Below are 22,634 nucleotides of genomic sequence, written 5' to 3'. Positions count from 1 at the left end.
GGAGGAGGTCGAATACGAGTTCGATCAGACCAAGTTCGAGGAGTACCTTTCATCCTCGTCTAGATCGACCTCCCCCCGCAAGTCCAAGAAGTCCAAGTTCTCTTCCAACAGAAAGGTGCGTTGGTACGAAGAAGTTGAAGCTACCAACGACGACCTCATCTCGATTGACGCCAAAGTTGCGTCAGATGAGGCTCCACCAATCTCCAACCAGATCAAGCTGGTTCCAACCAATTCCTCCGTCACCAAAGGAGCGGTGACTCTCTCAAGGAGAGCCCGCCAAAGGCAACGCCAACGCTTGGCCAAACAATTCGCCAAAGCGATGGAGTCCACCGACGGAGTCCGCTACAACGCGGGTCTGAAGAACGAGAGAGGCAAACAGCCTCAGCAACAAATGAACGGCGCCTCTTCCAAGTCGCCAACAATGGAATGGATCCGTGTCAAACGGAATCGTTCGACGCTGGAAGAACGCATCCGCAAACACCGCGCACTATCAGCGCAGGCGTGGGCTCAAGCCGAAGAAGCCCGTAGAAAGTTGCAGAAAGTGTTCGCGAGAAAAATTGTAGCTTTCATCATTGATTCCATTGTACACTCTTGTAATAGTTTATCGATTACAAAGATCCGGTCTTTTTATAAGATCCGGTTACAACGAAAATCAAATAAAAAGAAATGAAAAATTACAACTTTGTTTCCTTGTTTGTCGAACGAATCACGAGCTCCTGTTTTGCGGTCGCTCGCTTTGTGGGTTCTTTGCCTGCGCCGGGGTTGTTTGCCGTGGACCACCGCGCGATCTAGATCCGGTCGGATCTACGCAGTACGACGGGTATTATTCCACGAAGGAAATAATAGCCGGGAGGGATTGATTCACCAAGGAAACAATCGCTCAAGTCTCGGGATCTAAGACCAAGCTTAGATCCGGAGTTCGTACGCGTAGATCTGAAGCAGTACGACGGGTATTATTCCACGAAGGAAATAATAGCCGGGAGGGATTGATTCACCAAGGAAACAATCGCTCAAGTCTCGGGATCTAAGACCAAGCTTAGATCCGGAGTTCGTACGCGTAGATCTGAAGGAAATAATAGCCGGGGAGGATTGTTTCACCAAGGAAACAATCGTCCAAGTCTCGGGATCTAAGACCAAGCTTAGATCCGGAGTATGCCTGCGTAGATCTGAGATCTGATCCTCTCGAATACCTGCCTTATTTGGCGTTGACGGTCGCCGAGCACCAGATCTGGATGAGCAAGTCCTTGAAGTCCTAAAGCTTGAATCTTGTTTGGATCTGAGTCTCCAATCCAGCAGGGCTTCGCCTCTCCAAAATTTCCAACCCTTTCAAATGAACAAGGGGGTGGCCTATTTATTGGTGGCTCGGTGGTGGCCGAGCCACCTTGGTGGCCGCCGAGCCACCAAGGAGGTGGCTCGGCCTCCGAGCCACCATTTGGTGGCTCGGAGGTGGCCGAGCCACCCCAAGGTGGCTCGGCCACCGAGCCACCTAGGTGGCTCGGCCGAGCCACCACTTGGTGGCTCGGCCACCGAGCCTCCTTGTTGGCTCGGTGAGCCGACCTCCAGGTGTTTGTCGTTTTGCCTCTTTGTGCCCGTTTTCCGGTTCTGCGGTTGATTGGTTCGGATTCGATTTGTTGACCTGATTTGGCAGTAAATCTGGATCCCGATTAGGCAGTAAATCCACTTCTGAGTTGGAGTCCGAAACCGATCTTGATTCGATCGTCATTCGTCCGAGTATGCTGGATGACTCGTTGACTCTTCGAACACTTGGCTCGATCCCGCACGCGGGTGGATTCATTCCGTCGCTTGATGTGATTCGTCGATCTCGTCGCCTCGTTGGTTTGTCGGTTCGTGCCGAGCTGAGCTAAGGGACCTATAAGCAATTTTATATGCCTACAATTCCCTGTCACGTTAACATTAAACCTCTGACACAATTCACTTGCCAACTCTAATCCTCTTCTAAAGGATGGTGGGTCCTCAAAGTCGTTCCAATCACGACATTCCCTGTCACGTTAACATTAAACCTCTGACACAATTCACTTGCCAATCTTCTTCAGGAGAATGGTAGGCCCTCACAGTTGCTCCAATCACGACAAGACCCCATCAAGTTAATGATCACCTCTGATGATTGGCATCGTTATTCTTACGAATAGCACCGCCTAAGTAATAGCCTACCACGCGACGTGCTATTACTTCTGTCAATAGTCATACTCCTACGTCCCTGAACTATCTGACCTATTCCAGATATCCTAACACTCCCTTAGGATAACTGATGGGTAGTGGTCTACCACGCGATGGCTCCTACCACAATCAATTGTCACATCCCCAAATGACGACAATTGTCGAAGGCGGTTCGGCAGACGACCTGTCTGTCGGTTCCCCAAGCAACAACTCACCGAGAGGCGAGTTGAAGTTGAGCTCTTCAGTTGGCCGCAGGAGCGAACGATTGTTCTTTGCTGCAAGCCAAGTGTTGCTTTCTCGATCCCATTTGAGCTACAACGCGAAGATCGGAGTTAACCCGATCCCACGCTGCGAGCAACAGAAGGCAGAACAAGAGCCTAAAGCGACTAAGTCTAAAACAGAATAGTCAAAGGCTCGCCAAGTTCAACTCAGACGCCAAACAGCGCAGACAAAGAAAGAGAAAACTGTGCAAGCAAAGTAAGGATAGAAAAAACAAGCAAAAGAGCCACAACGGGCCAGAGTTTACATGCATAGGTTTTCAAGTTATGATGCCTGAGGCATCAACTAAGTTTACAAAACAACAAAAAAAAAAGAAAAGGAAGGGGACTTAAGCAGCGGCATTACAAGAATTTCAGCAGGCTAAAAGAACCAATCTTTGCCTTGACCGCAGCACGCTCCGCCACACGCCGGATCCTCGCCTTTTCCTTTTGCTCCTGCTGTCGCCTGGCTAAATCCGCCTGGCTATCTTCCTCCTCCTGGCAAAGGAGCTGGAGCTCCCGATCCACCGTCCCGGCAGCCTCGATCAACCTCCTCGCCTCACGCCCACGCTCCTCAAGCTTTGCCTCGCCGCGAAGAGAGCCAGCGTCCTCGAAGAAAGCCCTGTCCAGGTAAGCGTCCATTCGGTCTAGTACCGCTTGATGTCGTTTCCGCAGACGTCTGAGTTCGGCCTCCTTTGCCCGAATCCGCTTCGCCCGCTCCTCACGCTCGAGCAGGAGATACAGTGGAAGGGGCGGTGGCACGTCGGAGGGATCATCATGGGCCAGTTCCTCGAGGCGGTACATCCACCCCTCCACGTGCTCAAGCTCCCGCTCGCATCGCCGTGTGAGCGAGGCATCACCCGGGAAGAGGAGGCCATGAGGAAGGGAAGTTTTTCACGGAGATCTTCTTCTAGCGGATGTTTTCTCGAAAGCAATAAGGACTCTGCTGAAGAGGGACAAGTATGGGGTACATATTCAAAAAATCCGACGGCTGAGATTCATCACCCCAAGCGATCAAGCGGTCCAGATGTCCTGCGACGCTTCGAACTCAACGCCAATAAAGGCCAGTCCTCTCGAAACCCCAAACTGACCGATCGGATTGAACACGAGAGGCGAAGCGTTCGGTCGCTTCACCATTAAATGAGCATTAATGCGCCCGCAGAGGCTTAGCTGGCGAGCACTTAGGCCTGCAGCTGGACGTGTGGCACAAGCTTCGCCCACATTGGAATTTCTGACTATTGGACAAACTCACCGCCATCCAAATTTCGCCCGTAGTGTGAGCTCGCCATCATACGAGTTTCGCTTACAACTCAAATTCGCCATCAATCGAGTTTTATTTTTGTCACAGCTCGAAATCATACGGGTTTCGCCTGAAGCGTAAGTTCGTCAGCAGTTGAGTTTGGCCGTCTACTCGAACTCGCCAGCAGTTGAGTTTAGCTTCCAAGCAAAACTCGCCGCGATCGAGTTTCGCCTGCATACAAGCTTCGCCAGCAACGTGAGCTCGTCAGGGGCTGAGCTTCACCATCTTAACGAACTCATCGTCGCCATAGTTTCGCCGACAGCGTAAACTCATCGGAATAGAGTTTGGCCTTGAAAATAGACTCATCGTCACACGAGAGATTTCGCCTGCGGTACGAGATTGTCGGCAATTACAGAACAAAACACTGGAAGCGACATATCCAAAGAGTATACGCACAATGAGCGGACATAAACCTCATTGATGCTTTAAGACAGTACATTTGAACAAAGTTATGGTTTTTGCAATTGCGAAAGTCATAATATTACGTTCAAAGAAGCAAAACATGCACCCAGTTTTTAAGACAATACATTTGAACAAAGTTATGACTTCATAAACAAACAAGTCATAAACGAAATGTCTTAATATAATCATAAGGCAGAAGTCTCAGTCGAACACGCTAAAAGTGGAGATCTCTTCTTTGGCCGCCTCCACCTGGCTCGCATGGTCTTCCCGAGCCTTGTTTTCAGTAGCCTTCCAAATCCGGTCCTCGCGGTTCGACTTGGCGGCGGCATCTGCTTGGCGAAAGGCTAGCAGGCGTCGAGTTTCCGCCTCAGCATTCTTACTGACCTTCACAATGTCGGACTAAAGCCCCTTCCACTTCGCCTCTGCCTGTCCCAATTTGGCCCTCAGGCGAGCCATAGTGCGATTGAGGTCAATGATTTGCTCCTCTAGCAAATGTTGTTGACCCACCCAAAAGTTGGCGACAGACTCCAAATCCGCTATTTCTTTGGAACGGGTCTCCTGCTCCAGGGCTTGCTGACGCCCAACATGAGCCAGGCAAGACTCCATGTTGGCTTCCGGACCTTCCCGTAGTAAGGTCTTTAACCCTATCATGCGTGGCTCCAAGAGACGAAGTTCACGCATGCAACGGGTAGCGAGCCGATTTTCACCCGATCGCCGCAAATCAGCCACGCGGTCAAAGAGAGACTGCCTGAAGCTGTCAAAACTGCCCATGCCGAGTCCAACAAGGGAAATCACATGTCTCACAACGCTCTCGAACTCTTCGATGCGAGCCTGCCAGGACAGGGACTCGGAGGGAGCAGGTTCTTGGCCCGGAGCGAGCGCCGTAATGGGCGGGATCTCAAGGCAGGGTTCGTCTCCCGGTTCGGGAGCAGGGTCTGAAGCGACGGAGGTCGCAGGACCTTCAGATTCGTCGTCTGAAATCAAGATAGGCTCGGCCGCAGGCTCCTCGGCAGTCGGCACCTCCCCTCGATCTGTAAAACACAACAACATAGAGAGGAGTCAAGGGAAGAATACATGTTCAACCCGTGCGAGAGCCAGGACGAAAGAGTACCTTTGGCCGCAGAAGCCTCAGCAGCGCCCGAGGAAGAAGGTTCTTTCCTTTTCTTAGAGGCGACCCTCTTCACCTTCGGAGCCATCGGGGGTATGAGGAAGGGAAGACCTGAGTTTACTCTGAGGAAGACGATGAGAAGGCTGTAGGTCCTCTTGATAGAGAGTAAGGGTGTTAAATACCCTAAGAACTCTAGGCAGTTACTCAATACTTGATTAGACCGTTCAAGGCTAACACAGTTGAAGAGTAAGGCCGAACGAATCAGATCTTACCTGGACGGCCAAGATCCAACGGTTTTTCTTAAGCACGATCGTCAACAACGGCCCGAATCGGGCGCGAGGGACGAAGAGCCCCACTACGCCGCATTCAATACGGAGCGACGTTCCCACGTTCTCTCGGCTGACGTAATCACAAGCCAATACGTGGCCCACCGAAAGCGGAGCCTATTCGATGGCGAATTCGCCGTTGAGGTTCCCGCAGGTCGAAACTGATTACCCTTCTGGAATTTGAGTCAATTCCAAATCCGCCTGCGGACGAAATCCGCTCGTAGAGGAAACAAGCTTACGGCCGAAATTCGCCGACAGCTGAAGACCGCCCCTCACAACTAACGCTTTAGCTAACACATGTTAGAAAAGAAATGGAGCATGCACAGAGGTAACAGTAACCAAAAAACAAAGGGATAATTTCATTCATAGAAAGAAATCCTAGTACAACTGGCAATCAAATACGAAAGGGGGCAAATTACAAAGCTTTCAATCGCAATTCCGCCTCACGAATCTCGCCGGCATGACGAAGCTCTAGCCTCCGCAGGATTTCTTGGCGAAGATCTTCCTCAGTGCACGAGGCCAAGTCTTGGACGGTCTCTTTGACCTCCCTATGGGCCCGAGCCTTTTCCTCGACGGAATTAGCCGTCAGTTGCTGACGAGATTCAATGCTTTCCAACTCCTTGACCGCCTGTTCACGGGCCTTCTCCTGAATGGCCAATGAGGCTTGCGCCTTAGCTATAACCTGCTTCAGATTCTCTACCTCCAAAGACAAGCGAGAAACACGGTTATCGGCCTTCTGTCGCTCGAAGGCCATTTGTTCATCCTCAACCTTGGCCTGCTCCAACTCTGCTGACAATCTCGCCTCCAGTGACATGGTCTCGTCCAGACGGCGATCACGTTCTTCCACCGCTGCTCGGACTTCACCGATTGCAAGATCCACGAGAGTGGAGCTCTTCACGCGAAGAGCGAGCAACCGTTGAACCGCTTCCTTCACTTCCTCCTTACGCTGGAAGTAGGGCATCGCCGCAGTCCGGCCAAGCCTCTTGATTAAGAAGCACACGACATAGTCGATATCCTCTTCGAAACTCTCGAAAGGACAATTCTCCTCCAAAGAGAGCCTGATGCATGCGGCTAGAGTGTCTTGGAAATCAGCCAAGGACCGTGCTGCACTCCTTCTTCGCTCACGCTCCAAGGGAGAGAGGACGGCCTCCTCCGCCGTGGATGAAATCCCAGTTGAAGGGCCAGTGGTCATAACCGTAGAAGTAAGGATTGGCGTCGCCAAAGCTGGTGTGACCAATGACGCCCTCGGAGCAGCGGTCACAGCATCAACGGCCGCCGCCGACAAGGGAGTGGTCACTTGCAGAGTAGAAGCCTCCCTTTGAAGCGGAGACTCTCGCACTGATGAACGATCCCCAGCCGGCACTGCCGCAGGAGCAGGGGATCCCCCTATTTGGCCGAGCGCATCCTCACGAGCCAACACCTCTTCCTCGCTGGATAACGTCTCATGAATCGAGATGTCGTCATCTTCCTCAGATTCACCCGTCTCCCCAGACGAGCGACCCGCCCAAGAAAGATGATCCTCTTTGCCAGCAATTTTGTGGGCACGATCAGCTACGAATGCACGAAGAGGGTTAACGGAGGCCCCTCGAGAAGGGACCCTATTAACAGTTGGGTACGGTAGAATGAGTAATGCTAAAACTTACACTCACCTGAGCCTGTAAGCCCCTCTTCATCTCCAGCCTCCTCCTCTTCGTCAGAAGGAATGGAGATTACTTTCTCAACCACACCTGCATAGGCCCAATACAAGTGTCAAAAGGTGTAAAATCAACGTTGCGGTCAAGGGTACTGTTGCGAAGATTACCTCCTGATGCGGACGCAGAAGCCGGTGGAGCTCCCGTCAGTGGGCTCATGCCAGACTGCGGAGAAGCGCCCTTCGAAGTCACCAGGACTGATGTAGCAGAAGAGGCGGGCGGTGCAGCTCCAGACCCCCGGAGGAACGTTTTCCTGACCCTCCGCCGCTCGGACGGTCTCCGCTGTCTCATCACGACGGGCCTTCTTGGCCGCCTCCGCTCGGGAACTCTCGGTCGCTGCCTCCCGCTGACGCTTCGAGAGAAGCGAGCTACTCTGAGACAGAAGAGGTGTCCCCATCTGTCCAATTGTCGGACTCTGGACTTGTCTTGGGTGTTCAGATTCTCGTGGTTCACCAGGGGCACCCGACGAAGGACCAAGAGGAGGAACTCGAACCTCGGGAGCCTCAGATTCGTCTAAACCGGCGTCAAAACTCTCGGTGTCCTCCACTGGATCCTCTGAGAATAGCTCCCTAGCAGTTTGGTGGCCCCTTCGCCTTGAAGAACGGAGAGCCCCCCTGAGAGGACGATCGCGCTCCGCCAGACATGAGCTCTGGAACCAGAAACCAGCGGGGTTAGCACTGGCGCCCCGATACCACCGGCAGTATAGAAGCGTGTGATGCAAATCGTGGTCCTTCGCGGGTAACTCAAAATGAGCCTGGGTACCACTAGCATGGGTCCAGAACCATCCCCGAGCTCCATCCACCAGTCCTCCTTCGAAGTGTAGGTGGGGATTAGCGTTGCCCGCGTACAATTGGTCGTACCCGAACTGACGGGCGAACCTGCAGGGGATATATGGCTCGAGATAGCACACAGAGCCTGTGCGTAGAATGTGATACCCTGGCCGAATATTCACCAACCATTGAAAAGCGCCACGTGAGAGAGCTGTGGAGCGGTCCGCCGTCGGCACGTCCCTAAGAGACTCGCCGTATCTTCCTCCGCTGAAGTAAGGGAAGAAGCGACGAAAATTGTAGTGGACAAAATGGGAGAGCGTCTTTCGCACATCGGGAATGTCTTTACACTTCCAGGAGCACCTCTCCAAACGCTCAAGGAACGGAACGAACCTATCTCCTTGAAGAGTCGTGGGGACGCTCATCAAACACTCACAGTGGTAAACAAACCACGCCATCAAGTAGGTGTATGGCAGCCCCACTCTGGGATTGGGAGTCCTGATGACCTCTCCATTCCCCTCGTCGGTAGTCGACACACGACAGAATTGGGCCGTCAGAGTGCGGAGCCCCCGGTGAATACACGCTATCATCACCGATACCAGGGAATAGGACTTCCCGTGGGCTAAACAAACCGCAGGATACACGACCTCTACGGGAATAGCCTCAAAAGAGTGAATGGGGATTACGCACCTCTTGAGCCACAACATGAGATACCCTATAAGCAGAGCCTTCCCAGAGATAGGAGACATGGCTTGGTGGTGGAACGAATGGAAGACCGTTCCAGATTTGAACCCGCCCTCATCATGATCGAGAGCTATGGTGGCTTCCTCTTCAGCCATCCTCCTTTCCACTTCAGCCTGGTCGCACCCGCCTAGAGGAAGAGCAGGATTCCCTTTGACATCGTTCCCAGGGAACAGATAGCCCGCTCAATTCTTGTGACTGATTCCCGGAGTCCTCTTCTTCTTCCCCTTGTAATCCCTAGTCCCCAAGGTGCTGAGGCAGATGTGATAATGGCAGAGCAACTCCCACAGAGTTTCTACTACCAAGGGGGAACAGTCAGAAAGCTGGTCGATCTCATCTTGGTCTGGGATGTACTCCTCGTAAGGAAAGTCCCCCAGGGGAAGCCCTGACACGTCATACATCTCGTGAGGGGACATACCGAGTTCACCGTTGGGGGTGAAGAAGGTGCCGCTTTCCGCACAGTACAGTTCCAGGATGCTGTGAAACTGCGAGGCATTAATCCTCAAACCATGTCGAGTGGCTTGAATAGCCGCATACAGCTCCGAATTCCTGAGGTTAGAATTCTCAGCCAAGATACAATCGGTGATCTTGGACCACCAAGTATCGCTGCCTGACGCAGAATATACCCACCCCGAGGCTCTGAAGTCCTTTGGGGGAAAACTCCTACCTACTCGAAAGAAGCGGTGACGGAAAGTCTCTGCTACTGCCATCGACTCCCCTGCAAGTGGCTCATTGGACAACAGGCCAGGGCACAGACCCGTCACGCGCTTACATGAGCCCTCCACCCCATATCCCGCCGTGGAGCCTGTAAAGACACCACAAGTGACCCCGTCCTGAGTGGGGGTCAAGTCCCAGTTCATCACTCGGGGGACCGCAAAAGACTCTAGCCCGACGATCGAGAACCCCCTTGGCATGACGGGAAGGTAATAGTGAGTCCCCTCCACTGTACGCAACCATCTGCTCTCCTTGAGCAGCAAAGCGGAAGGATCGGTGACAGAATCGCCAAACAAAAACTGAGGCTTCGGCAGCTCCGTCTGTCTCGTTCTGCACACCCGCGTCAGTGGTCAACTACGCAGACGTCAGGTGGTGCCCATCGGCTGACTCTCCTTCGTGACCACGGCCTTAGCGGCAGAGAAGACGGCACCGGACCAAGGAAGGAATCGGGGAGCCTGGATTACCTTCACCTCCGGCGAAAGCCGGTGCCACGGCCGCTTATGAGATGGCGTTGGTCGAAGACGGTCGCTGCAAAACAAAGTCAAGAAAAATCAAGGGGCAGGATGCACGAATCGCTGTCAAGAGCGAATTTCGCCCCGGACATGACGAGACCGCTTGCGATAAGCCACGTTCGTCTTTACTAGACGAAAATCAACTCGCGTCAGAAGAGATTCATTCGCCTAATAGAGACCATCTCGCCTATAAAGGCTGGAATCGCCCAACGTGGATGAAGGTAAAATCCGCTGAAAAGGGCGCAGTTTTACCAAAAATCACGGGACTGTCCTAACCACCAAGGCAAGATGAGCAGCACTCATCTTCCTGCACAACACGCGGTGACCAAACACGAGAACGTTAAGAGAAAACTTTCGTCACTTACCAGCGTGCCGTCAGACCATCGGCGTCCGCACGGCGGACAGGCCGGTCGGAGTACGTCCGGCGACCCTTTTCCCTGTATCAATGGCATGGCTATGTCTGATTCGGATTATGCGCTCATTAAACCAAACCAATGTAGCACCGGTGCTTTTGGTCGTCGGCTGGAGTTTTGGGAAAAACTTCACCGAGGTGGAGAATTGTGAACGCGGCTTTGATGTGGGCCACACCATGTAGACGGTAAAAAAAATACCTCTAATAAGCCTACAGGAAATTCACCCACAAGAAGTCACCTGCCTAAGCCGTATGGTCGTCAAACGTGCTCGGTTCCAGATTCGCCTGAATAATCGACTCGCTTGCACGAGTTGAGATCAGTTGGAATAGCGGAAGTTCGCCTTTCACGCAACTCGCCGGCCCGAGTCCAAAGTCGAATCCGCCTGCAAACCTCCAGGCCGTCAGTACAGCTGGGTATCCGCTACCCCACGTACGGAGATAGGCTTTCCCACCTCTCTCGACCTGAAGGGAGAGGGCACAGTACTCCAAGACCGTCAAGCGGCCGCTCACAGTACGCACAGCACGAAGGACTGGACGGGTGTCGAGTCAACCTGAGCACACGCATACGAGGAGGGGCTTTCCCACTCTTACGAAATGTGATACAGAGCACAGCTCTTCGAATGACCGCTGACGGTATGAAGGAACAGCGGGACGTCTCCAAACAATGTATGGTCACATCCCATAATTCAAGGAGTAGTCAAACTGTCCTTCTTCCATTTAAAAGCCCCTTCCAGCACACTGGAGAAGAGGTCGCAAAACTTGGAGAAAAGTAATTGAGACCAAGCTGTTAGCAGATCTTTGCATTACAGCACCACTGCCTAGTTCTGAGCTCCGATCGCCGGCGAACTAAGCAGACCCGAACTCCATCGACTCGAGCTTCTACTGCAAACTGAAGCTCTCCAGCAACCTCGATCGAACGGTCCAAGGGAAGCAGACTCGACACGAGCATCGAGCGAAGCGTCCTATAGCCACCTAAAGTCCCCACACAAAACAAAGAGGGCATTCCCTCTGCTTCTGTTGTAACCATTTGATTATTAGTTTGTAATAAGCTTTCTTATTAATACAAACGAACACTCCCTATTTTTGGGAAATCAAATTTACACCATACACACCACCACGTGATTGACGCGGAAACGAGATTTGTTTCCGCTATTTGACCGGACGAAGCTATAAATAGCTTCCTAGGGTTTCGTGTGATGTTGGCGCAAGGAGATTTGTTTTTTTTATTGCGGCTGAAGGCTTAGGTTGCTTTTCGGCAGAAAAAAAATCAAAGCAGGAGAAAATAGAAGAGGACTGTAGCAAGGAGACACGTCTCCGACTTTGAGATTTTGTGTGCAGTTCTTTTGTGTATTTGTTAGGGTTTTGTGCATCTCCTTTGAGAGATATTTGTGTGAGGGATTTGAGAGTTTGTTTGAGGGTTTAGTTTGTGAGTGATTGTAAACCCTAGTTGTATTCTCTCCCTCTATTAGTAGATCTCCCCCCTCCTTGCCCCGTGGACGTAGGCAATTTGCCGAACCACGTAAAAATTGGTTGTACTACTTTTGTGTGATTTGTAATAGCTTTTAGGATCCCTCGACAGGTCAGTCCTAGAACTGATGAGAGGAAGAGCCGATATCTCATTTTGTTGAGATATCCGCTTCAGATTCTTGTCTCCTTGGTGAGACGGGAATTCTTATTGCGATCTGACTCTCTTGTTGTACTGCCGAAGTGCTGCCGAAATTTCCGCTGCGCGCAACATAGATAACTATCCAGACAGTGACAAAAAAACCCAAAGCCCAGAACACCATCTGCTATCTGCTATGATTTGTTGATTTTGAGGAAGATTTCAACATGGGTTTAAAAAAAAGCCCCGAAAATATTGATCTAATTAGGAAAGAGATTGAATTAGGATAAGGGAGTAGAGTATAAATAATACCTTTGTTAGGGGTTTTCTGAAGTTTGAAGCGCAGATCTTGAGCATTCACTGTGCCTATGAACACAATAGAAACGAAGAGGCCGAGGTTCCACTTCTCCATTGCCATTGACTCTTCTCGCCCACTCACGCACTCTCTCTATCATAGGGACCCGGATCTAGTGATACTTGCTTTTACCCCCTTCCAATTTTCTGTTTTACGACACGCCTCTCGTAAGGAGGAGATGAATTGCTAAGTATATATAAGTATATTATATAATATTATTATATATGATATATTATATAATATATATATATATTATATATATATATATATTTATATATATATTATATAAGAAAACGGGAGGTGAGCTGGCAGCGTAGGAAATTTCCCTACGCGTGCAAGTGTATGACATATGAGCCCTCGCCTAACTAGTCAACATCGGTGTGGGTTCTCAGCATGTATGACACTTGCAGGCGCAGGAATTTCCTACGTCTGCCAGCTCACTCTCGCCGTTTTTCTCTCTCTCTCTCTCGTCTTCTCTCCTCTCGTCCTCTCTCTCTCTCTCCTCTTATAATAATATATATATGTATAATATATATATAATATATATATATATATGATATTTATATTTAAATTTCCTTATATTAGTGCCTCACGATCTTTCAGATTTTGAATTTAGTCTCTGTTGTTGATGTCTGATACCAAACAGTTAAATGAGGGGAGTGATTAAGTTGACGGGGGTCCTCTAACCCTCCGAATGTCTGGTCCTGGAGCAAGCTGTTCTTTCCTGCACAAGTAGCAAATCGTAAGAGAGCGGGGTTTAGTTCCCCGGTTGTTCCTCCGACTATCAAGTCAATCATTTGCTTGGGCGGAGAAGTAAAAGGAATTACAGTAGTTCTTAAACTCAGATAGTAGAAGTAAAAAGCTTACCTTGTTATTGAGAATATTATCTCTATTTATAGTAGCGGTAGAATGGTAGAATGGTAAATTTGGCTGAGTGTCGAGTGACGGCCACATCATACTCAGCTTTACAAGTGTCGGCCGACGAGTGGAGAAGATGTTACTTCGGTATTTAATGCGAAGTGATTGGGGGTTTGCAGTGCCAACGTGGTCGGATGTGTCGTAAAGATTATTAGGACAGAGGAATGATGGCGCCCATAATGCATTTAATGACATTTTATTGCGAGGTGATTGGTCACCAATACACAAGAGGGGCTCAAGGCTCGAGGTATTTCATCACCTTTTGATTCGTCCGGTGGTAGAGAAGTACCGCATCTCGAGAGTCGCCCCCGCAAGGTGTCGGCCGATTAGTCGGCCGAGTGGAGTGACTAAGCAGTCGACTTAGCCAGGGGACGACACGCAACACCTTTCGGGCCGTTGTCGACATGTGACGCCTTTCGGGTCGTCCTCGCAAGATGTCGGCGTGTCGAGTCAACCGAATTGGGCCTCTGATTATCTTGACATGCTGACTTGATTATGCATAATGTGAGACACTTGTCTGTCATTGATTGGAGATTATTTTTCATCACTAAAATGGCTATAACAGTCTCTAAATCTTTTTACTTTGAAATTAGTCTATCTAATTAGCACTAGGTAGAAATGTGACGTTTTATTTTTTTTTTTATTTTTTTTTTTTGGGGGGGGGGGGGGGCACAAGATTGGAGGAACACTTTATTCTTGCCGACAGGTTTGATATGCAGATAGAAGGGTCAAGTACTTCTGAGGTGCTCCACGAGAACAGGGTCGAAAAAGTTAATTAAGGGTTCTGTCCGTATTTGGGCAAATAGCACGGGGTCTGATGAGACAAATAGCTCCGTGTGGCTGATATTTTCCCATTGGTACGATGAACCATCATTTGCATATCAAAAGGAAAATGATAGGGGCACACCCCCAACCACACCTCCAACCACACCCCCTCTCTCATTTGCTACAGTACACCGGGTCCCACATGTGATTTTAAAAATTTAAAATCGCATGTGGGGTCCGGTGTACTGTAGCAAATGAGAGAGGGAGTGTGGTTGGGGGTGTGCCCCTAGTGCCACCAATATCAAAATTATCTTGGTTATTTGCCTGCTTAATCATTGTTGACAACCTGTAAAACAAATTTCAGAAGATATTATAGCCCTTTGTGCTGATTGTCGATAACAATAATTTCTGTTCACATTCTTGCATCCTGCCCTGCTAGTTTTCTGTATTCTTGCAAGTTGTATCAAAGGATATGTTCCCAATCTTTGGATGGCTTTATAACAATCGTATACAAGTGCCACGTGATATATTACAGAGATCCTCTAATATTTCTATGTATTTGAGAGAAAAATTTGCCTAATTCTCTCATATGTGTTAACTCTCTTGTATGTGTGTTGAACATAAATTTTGAAAATTAGAAAGAATAATAATTTTGAAATAGCAAGCTTGTCATCTGTGTAAAAGGCTAAAAGCAGTATCTTCAAATTTTATTGATTCACTAGAGAAACAAGAGTGCTACAAGGCTAGTCTCATTACAAAAAGAGACTTTAAAAAAAAAAGATCACTGAAATAAGAAAGAAAAGATTACAAGAATCGAGATTTATTCGCCTCAAAACTACATAAACCCTATGAGATTACCATAAGCATAAACAGAGTATGATGCGTAACAAGATGGTTATTAATTGTTGCTGGCATTTAAACTTGATGGCGAAAGAATTTACATAATAAATTATGGATATGTATTACCCTGTTTAAGTTGGCTCATGGATTTGCTAGCATAAATAGGATTGATATTGAACCTTGAATTTTAATCAGACATTATTATTCCTTCGTTGTAGTAGAATAGGATATTTTTGCTCGTTATTTCATCTGAGATGACGAAAATTATAAACTAATCATAATGTGTATCAAGACGTTACTGACTTATTAAATCAAAGATGTGTATTAGCCTTTTAATTAAGTTGGTTCATATATTGGTTAGTATAAACTATATTAATACTACAGATTGAATCTCAGTCAGACATCATGTCCTCATTGTAGCATGACAGGGTTTTTTTTTCTCTCTCTCTCTCTCGCTAGTAACTGTATCATGTGATGACTTTACGTATAAATTAATCATAATGTTACCATCAAATTAAACTTGCTGCTAAAAAATTCATGTGTAACAAATCAAATACATGGTTATGCCTTCTAAATTGACTCATGGATTGGAGATTATAAATTGAATTAACACAAAAAGTTGAATTTCAATCATAAGTTATATCTTCATTATAGAATAACAAGTTGCTTTTTGCTAGTAGCTGCGTCATGAGATAACCGTAAGCATAAACTCAGTATGATGTGTATCAAGATGGTTATTACTGACATTTAAACCTGTTAATTAATGAAATATTTCATATAATAAATTATGCATATGATTACCCTGTTTAGGTTGGTTTATGGATTTGCTGGTAAAAATTGGATTGATATAAAGACTTGAATTTCAATCAGAACTTTATGTCTTCATTGTACTAAAACGAGGTTTTTTCTGCTAGTAAGCATAAACTGATCACAATGTGTATTAAGATGGAGTTAATATAATAAACCAAGGCTATGCATTAGCCTTTTAAGTTGGTTAATGGAATGGCTTGCATAAGCTGGATTAATACTAGAAATTGACCTTACATTAACCCTAGTTGAAATAATCCATAGCTGTTACCATATCATGGTTAAACTCTAGGAATTAAAATTTTGGCTGTAATAATTAGAAACATGAAAATAGATCCGAGGGTGTCAAATAGAAATATAAAAATTGTAAAGCATAAATATGACTTATAACCAAGGGCGGATTCAGGTGATGTCTAGGGGTAAAGTTTGCACCCCTAGAAATTTACACTTTGCATAGAAGTTCAAGTAATATTTATAATTTGCCCCTTATAAAATTTTCAAATTGCACCCTATAGGCACTAAAAATTCGAAGAGACAAAAGAGTGTCAAAGCTCGCTACAAGCGTGACGAGATTCATCACAATGACGAACCTCGTCTCAGTCAGTGAGGGTCGTCCCAGCCAGACGAGGCTCTCAATGCCTTATCATTTAGAAGACGAACTTCGTCATTGAAGACGAAGTTTGTCATTGAAGACGAAACTCATCATTGGAGACGAAACTCCTCTAGAAGATGAAACTCCTTCAGAAGACAAAGTTCAGACAGAGACAAGGCTCGCCAAATAGTGAGACTTGCCCCAGAAGACGAAGCTCGCCACGCAGCAAGGCTCAACGTACATTGAAAACGAACCTCGCCACGCAGCGAGGCTCGACTACCAAAGACAAAGCTCATCGCGCAGCGAAGCTCGCCCCATCAAACAAACCTCGCCATGCTACGAGTCTCGTCTCATCAGACGAACCTCGCAACGCAACGAGCGTCGTTTCATCAAGTGAAGTCAAAAGGCCAGCCCACGTGGGCTAAAATCAAGGAGTCAGTTACGCACCTGATCCCATGACTTCGGCGTCAGTTACACACTGATAGCCTATAAATAGCCATGAGCAGCTATGAAAAAATGACTTTTTTGGAGATCCAAGGACCAGATCTTGAGACCCAAGAGTTAGACGCACATACATCAAGAGCCAACAGCAGCTGCAAGCAGCAACTAAAGCACTCGACAGAGGTTATTTCTTCCTCGGGTTGAAACAATCTTACTCTGATCGTCAACGAGAAGTAAGCTTGGCACGAGCATAGAGCGAAGCATCTCATCGCCACATCGATCCCACGTTAAACAAAGGAGAAGCTGAATCAATCTTCTCCTCTTCTGTACTTGAAGAAGAACGACTGTAAAAAAAGATTATTATCAAGCGATAAAATCCCTTCTTACAACCAAACAGTTGAAGAATCCGTCGCATTGTCTTTTTCGAGACACTACACACCCCAACCCAGTTACCCAACCTATTTGCCATTAAGTTATCTCAAATATGGTGTGTAACAATGTAGTAGCAAATAGAATTATCTCATTGGAAGTTAAAAACTCATGTGACTTTTCACCAATCAACTCAAATGGGCATATGCCTAAACACTAAAAGCCGAAAACTACGCCACTAGAAATACAAAACTACAATATTGCTATAGTTTTATAATATTATATTTTAATTTTAGTTAAACAAATGTTTGCTGTTCGCCCCTCCGAGAAATTTTTTCTGGATCCGCCACTGCTTATAGCATGCTTCAGAAAATTATATTATTTTTAGTTAATATTAGTTAAACGGATGTTTGTTGTTCGCCCCTCCAAGAATTTTTTTTTTTGGATCCGCCACTGCTTATAACGTGCTTCAAAACTAACAAAAATGAGCCAAACTACAAACTTACTTGGTAAATCTTGAGGGTTGAAATTGAAAATATCCACCTCCTTGATTGGGCTATCAGCCATTGGCAGCCCCTTAACCTTCTTGATGAGAAAATGCTTGACGAGATCTTTGCACTGTGGACTGAATCTAAACCCTACTGGACCCCCAGGATACGTGCCATCTTCATTATATCTCGAACAAGACGACGACGACGAAGGAGGAGGAGGAATCAAGCTCATAGTATTCATACCAACAAAATGGATGTAAATTTTTTTTTTAAAAGAGAGAGGACTTTATATAGAGTTCTTGATTTTGGGGTTCAGGAGGGAATTTGGACTCCTAATCCTAGTCGGATTAGGATTGGGAGGAGGACACGTGGCGTTTTTTGCGGTTAATTCGAATCCGAGTGGGAGTAGGGGTACGGAGGTGAGCGCACCGCGCGTGAGGTGGAGGTGATCGTCACCGCCCGGTTGTTTTATGCTGAGGGGCTGTTTGGTTATTTCCTAAAAAACCAAAAAATAGAAATGCAAACCAAGAAAACTAAAAAAGTACAATTTCACACATTTCCATCCCTAAAACTCACACACAACATCTAATAAAATATTATTTTTATCCAACAACTCATCCATCACATCTAATAAAATATTATTTTCATCCATCACATCCACCACATCTAATAAAATATTATTTTCATCCACAACATCACTCAACTCATCTCATCTCATATTTAAAAATTACTCACATCATCCAATAAGATTGTGACAACTCATCTCATCTCATTAACATTTCATTTCTTTGTTTTCCTCCCAAAAAGCTAGGAAAACAATTTCCTTAAGTGTGGGTCACATCATCCAATAATATAATGACAACTCATCTCATCTCATATATTTTCTTATTTTTAAGAAATAACCAAGCAAAAGAAAACAACCTATTACAAGAAATAGGTTTCTTATAATTTATTTCATTATTTTTTTGGCCAACCAAACAACATCAAAACAATGTTTCTTAAAAAATCACTCACATCATCCTATAATAAGGTGACAACTCATCTTTATTTCTTTGATTTTCTTCTTTTTTTAGCAAACCAAACACTCCCAAAACAATTCTTTGATTTAATAGTTTTCCATTTCTTTGATTTTCAATTTTTTTTGGCAAACAAACAGGCCCTGAGTCAATCTCGCGGGAAATGAAATCCCCGAAAAATCGGAAATTTTCTGGGAAATTTTGGAAGCTTTACTAAAATATCAAGAAGATAATAAATAATAAAAATCAATAAATATTTTCGGAACAGAATTATCAATTTAATCCGATTTGATAGGTCAATTAAAAAGACATCAAATAACATCCTAACAAAAATAAGCATTCCCATGAATATTTGGTTCCTGTTAGATTTGCGGGTAGGAGTCCAAATTGGAGTGAGAATTGCTAACACAATTATTTATAGAGTATAAATTTTAAAATAACTATATATAATGTGAAAGGCATAGATGGAAAACAAAATCCTAAAATAAAATAAAATACTAAATTCAGCCCAATATTTACTAAATTTTAGAAGAAAACCCCTTAACTTTGGACGATCATCATGTAAACCCTAATAACTTTTAAAATATCAGAACCCCCTTCTACGTTTTTCAATAAGCCACCCTAAAAGCGTGAAACGACATTTTCATTAGCAAAAAACTCCCCCACGCGTAGCTTTAACCATCAATGTAAAAATTGCACCGAACACCGTTAGAGGGTTTTGTGAGAAACTATTAAAGTCTAAGGGGGGTATTATGATATTTTAAACTAAACCATCAAAAGTTAAGGGAGGTTTTCTGAAAATTTAGCCTAGAATATTTCTACAGTCAAGTAGGACTCGTGAAGGAAACCTTCACCAACTAGGAGATGGGCTTTGCTACTACCCAGCATTAAAAAGCCCAAGGCCCTCACCGACCCCGAATTGACGGATTCAGAAAGCCAGTGGACATTAAAAAGCTGTCGTCTTTGAAATCGGCGAAGATCCCCCCTCCTCCTCTCTCCATCGAGTCCTGAGGCGGAGCGATCGGAGCCCGCTAAATCCTACTCAGGTCAGCTCACAGATCTCATCCCTTCGCTGTTTTTTCCCGCAGATTTTCAGTGTTTTTTTTTGGGTAATTTTCTCTGCCGGATCCAGTTCCTCTGGCGCTTGTAGATCTAATGAATAGTAGGGAATTTTGAAGCAGGCAATCGACTGTGATTGGTTGCAATGTGATGGATCTGCGTTAATACGCTGTTTGTATTGATCGATTGGACCCTAAAAGATTAGATCTTTTCTTTCGTTTATCAAGTTTTTAGTGTTTTGTCTGTGTAATTGATACGATGGTGATCCGGTAAGAAAAATATCAGAAGACCCCCCTGAACTTTGGGGTCATATGGAAAAACGACGAGGAGCTTTAGAAATTAGAGAAAACCCGGGTAAACTTTGGGGGATTTTACAAAACTCCCATGAACTTCCGAAAAGTTTCAGCTGAAATTTGGCGCAGATTCTATACTAGGGCTTGTGGGGTTTGTCCAGGGAGAAAGAATAGACGGAAAGCTGAGAAAAATTGTGAAGAGGGTTTTGTTTGTGGCGGTTTTTCTGGTAAAGTTTGCTTTTTGAAAATGTATTTTGATAGGTGTAACTTTTCGAAAGTCGAGGGGTTTTGGTAAAACTCGCTAAAATGTATGTTTCTTTTTTTTTTCTTTTTAATTTTTGAAATTCATGGTCGTTTTGTGCAAATCACCCTAAGGTTCAAAGGCATTTTCTTAAATTTATACCCTTCATATGTTCAAAATGCACCAATTGTGAGATGTGATGAGACTACAGTTTATAATTCGAAGAGGATCATAGCTAGAGATAGGCCTAAGAGAACTTGGTTAGAAACAATTAAGAAATATGATAATGATCAACTTAAATGAGATAGCCTAAACATAATAAAGAATAGAATTCATGTACGGATCCATCAAATTTGGTATAAAGAATTGTTGTTTCTTTTGGTCGTGTACTTGTTCAAATTAAATGACTGTGATCCTTCTCATCAAGTTTGTACAACCTTATTTAGTATGAAAAAAGTTCTCTTTTCATTGTCATTGCATTGGATTGTAGCTGCATTCTTACTTAATAACACAGTATTGCCTAAACTATGTTAGGTCTGTTGATCGCGTACTCGATAGAGATTTCTGGAATTCGGGCCTGAGATTGTTGTGAAATGGCGCCATTTAGAAAAGCCCTAGGAGCAGTCAAGGATCAAACCAGCATTGGCCTAGCCAAGGTCTCCAGCAACATTGCCCCTGAACTCGATGTGGCCATTGTTAAGGCCACAAGCCAAGCCACGACGATATCCCTGCCGATGAGAAGTACTTTCGGGAGATCCTCAACTTGACCTCCTATTCTCGGGGATATGTCAGTGCCTGCATTGCTGCAGTATCAAAAAGGCTAAGCAAGACTCGAGACTGGATTGTTGCATTGAAATCCCTCATGCTCATCCACCGTCTCTTATCTGATGGGGATCCATCATTCCAACACGAGATATTGTATGCTACACGAAGGGGTACACGGCTTCTCAATATGTCGGATTTCCGTGATGAGGCTCACTCGAGTTCTTGGGACCATTCTGCATTTGTGCGTACCTATGCCCTTTATTTGGATCAGAAGCTTGAACTCATTATCTACGAGAAGAATCAAGGAGGCGGTGGCAGTGCTGATAGAAATGGTAGGGGCGAAAACCGCAGATCTCCACATTATTCTGATTTCAGCGAGCCTGATCCTTCTGGTAGCGGTAGTTATAGCAGATCTTCGGCGGGTGGCTATGGTGATTATCGATATGATGATAGGTACAAGAGTCCCAGCCAAGTGGCTGAGGAGAAGAAGCCAATAACTCCATTGAGGGATATGAATACCGAGAGGGTGTTGGGCAAGATGCATCAATTGCAGCAGCTTCTTGATCGTTTCCTTGCTATTCGGCCAACGGGGTTAGCAAAGAACAGCAGAATGATCCTTGTTGCTCTCTACCCTGTTGTCAGGGAGAGCTTCCAGCTCTATTCCGACTTGTGTGAGATATTGGCGGTGATTCTTGACCGCTTCTTTGACATGGAGTATCCAGAGTGTGTCAAGTCTTTTGATGCCTATAGCATTGCTGCGAAGCAAATCGACGAGCTTGCAGCCTTCTACAGCTGGTGCAAGGAAATCGGTGTGGCTCGATCATCTGAGTTCCCGGAGGTGCAACGAATAACTGACAAGCTACTGGAAACATTGGAGGAGTTCATGAGGGATAAATCAAGAAGGCCAGCTGATGCACCAAGACAGCTGGAGGCACCGCCCCCAGAGCCAGCTGTTCCAGATGAAGAACCTGTAGAGGACACAAGCAATATCAAAGCTCTGCCAGCACCAAATTATGAGGAGAAGCCCGTTGAAGAGAAGGTAGAACCGAAAAAGGAGCAGCCAAAGCAACACGAGGGTGAATTGGTGAATCTCAGAGATGATGGTGTTTCAGCAGTGGACCAAGAGAACAGATTGGCACTGGCTCTTTTCTCAGCAGGAGGAGCAACATCGGCTACCAATGGCTCATGGGAAGCATTCCCCGCTTCGAATGGTGGAGGAGAAACCCAAGTGACCTCGGCATGGCAAACACCAGCGGCTGAGCAAGGGAAAGCAGATTGGGAGCTCGCTCTTGTGGAAACTGCTAGCCATCTCTCGAATCAGAAAGCCAATTTGGCTGGAGGCCTTGATCCATTAATCTTAAATGGGATGTATGACCAAGGAGCAGTGAAGCAGCATGTTACTGCTCAAGCGAGCGGAGGGAGTGCTAGCAGCGTGGCCTTGCCTGGCAAAAGTAGTAAGCCTGTTTTGGCTTTGCCTGCTCCTGATGGCACGGTGCAGACTATTGGAGGGGATCCTTTTGCTGCTTCTGCTTCAATTCCTCCACCATCTTATGTACAAATGGCTGACATTGAGAAAAAGCAGCAGATGCTTACACAGGAACAGCTCATGTGGCAGCAATATGCTCAAAATGGAATGCAGGGACAAGCGAGCTTGGCGAGGCTCGAAAATGG

The 22,634-nt window shown here is 46.3% G+C and overlaps 1 protein-coding gene across 1 annotated transcript; it reads left to right on the top strand.

The window, feature by feature from the left end:
• Positions 19,498–22,632, top strand: LOC109835564 (probable clathrin assembly protein At4g32285; the record flags this gene model as incomplete). The annotated part of the gene is given in 3 exon segments (XM_020403530.1): positions 19,498–19,651; positions 20,733–20,908; positions 20,911–22,632. Coding segments are annotated over 2 exon segments (1,839 nt in total), but the record flags the coding sequence as incomplete, so codon positions are not given.

The sequence above is a fragment of the Asparagus officinalis genome, chromosome 3 (assembly GCF_001876935.1).
Source record: "Asparagus officinalis chromosome 3, Aspof.V1, whole genome shotgun sequence".
NCBI lineage: Eukaryota > Viridiplantae > Streptophyta > Magnoliopsida > Asparagales > Asparagaceae > Asparagus > Asparagus officinalis.
This window is presented reverse-complemented; position numbering and strand designations above follow the sequence as displayed.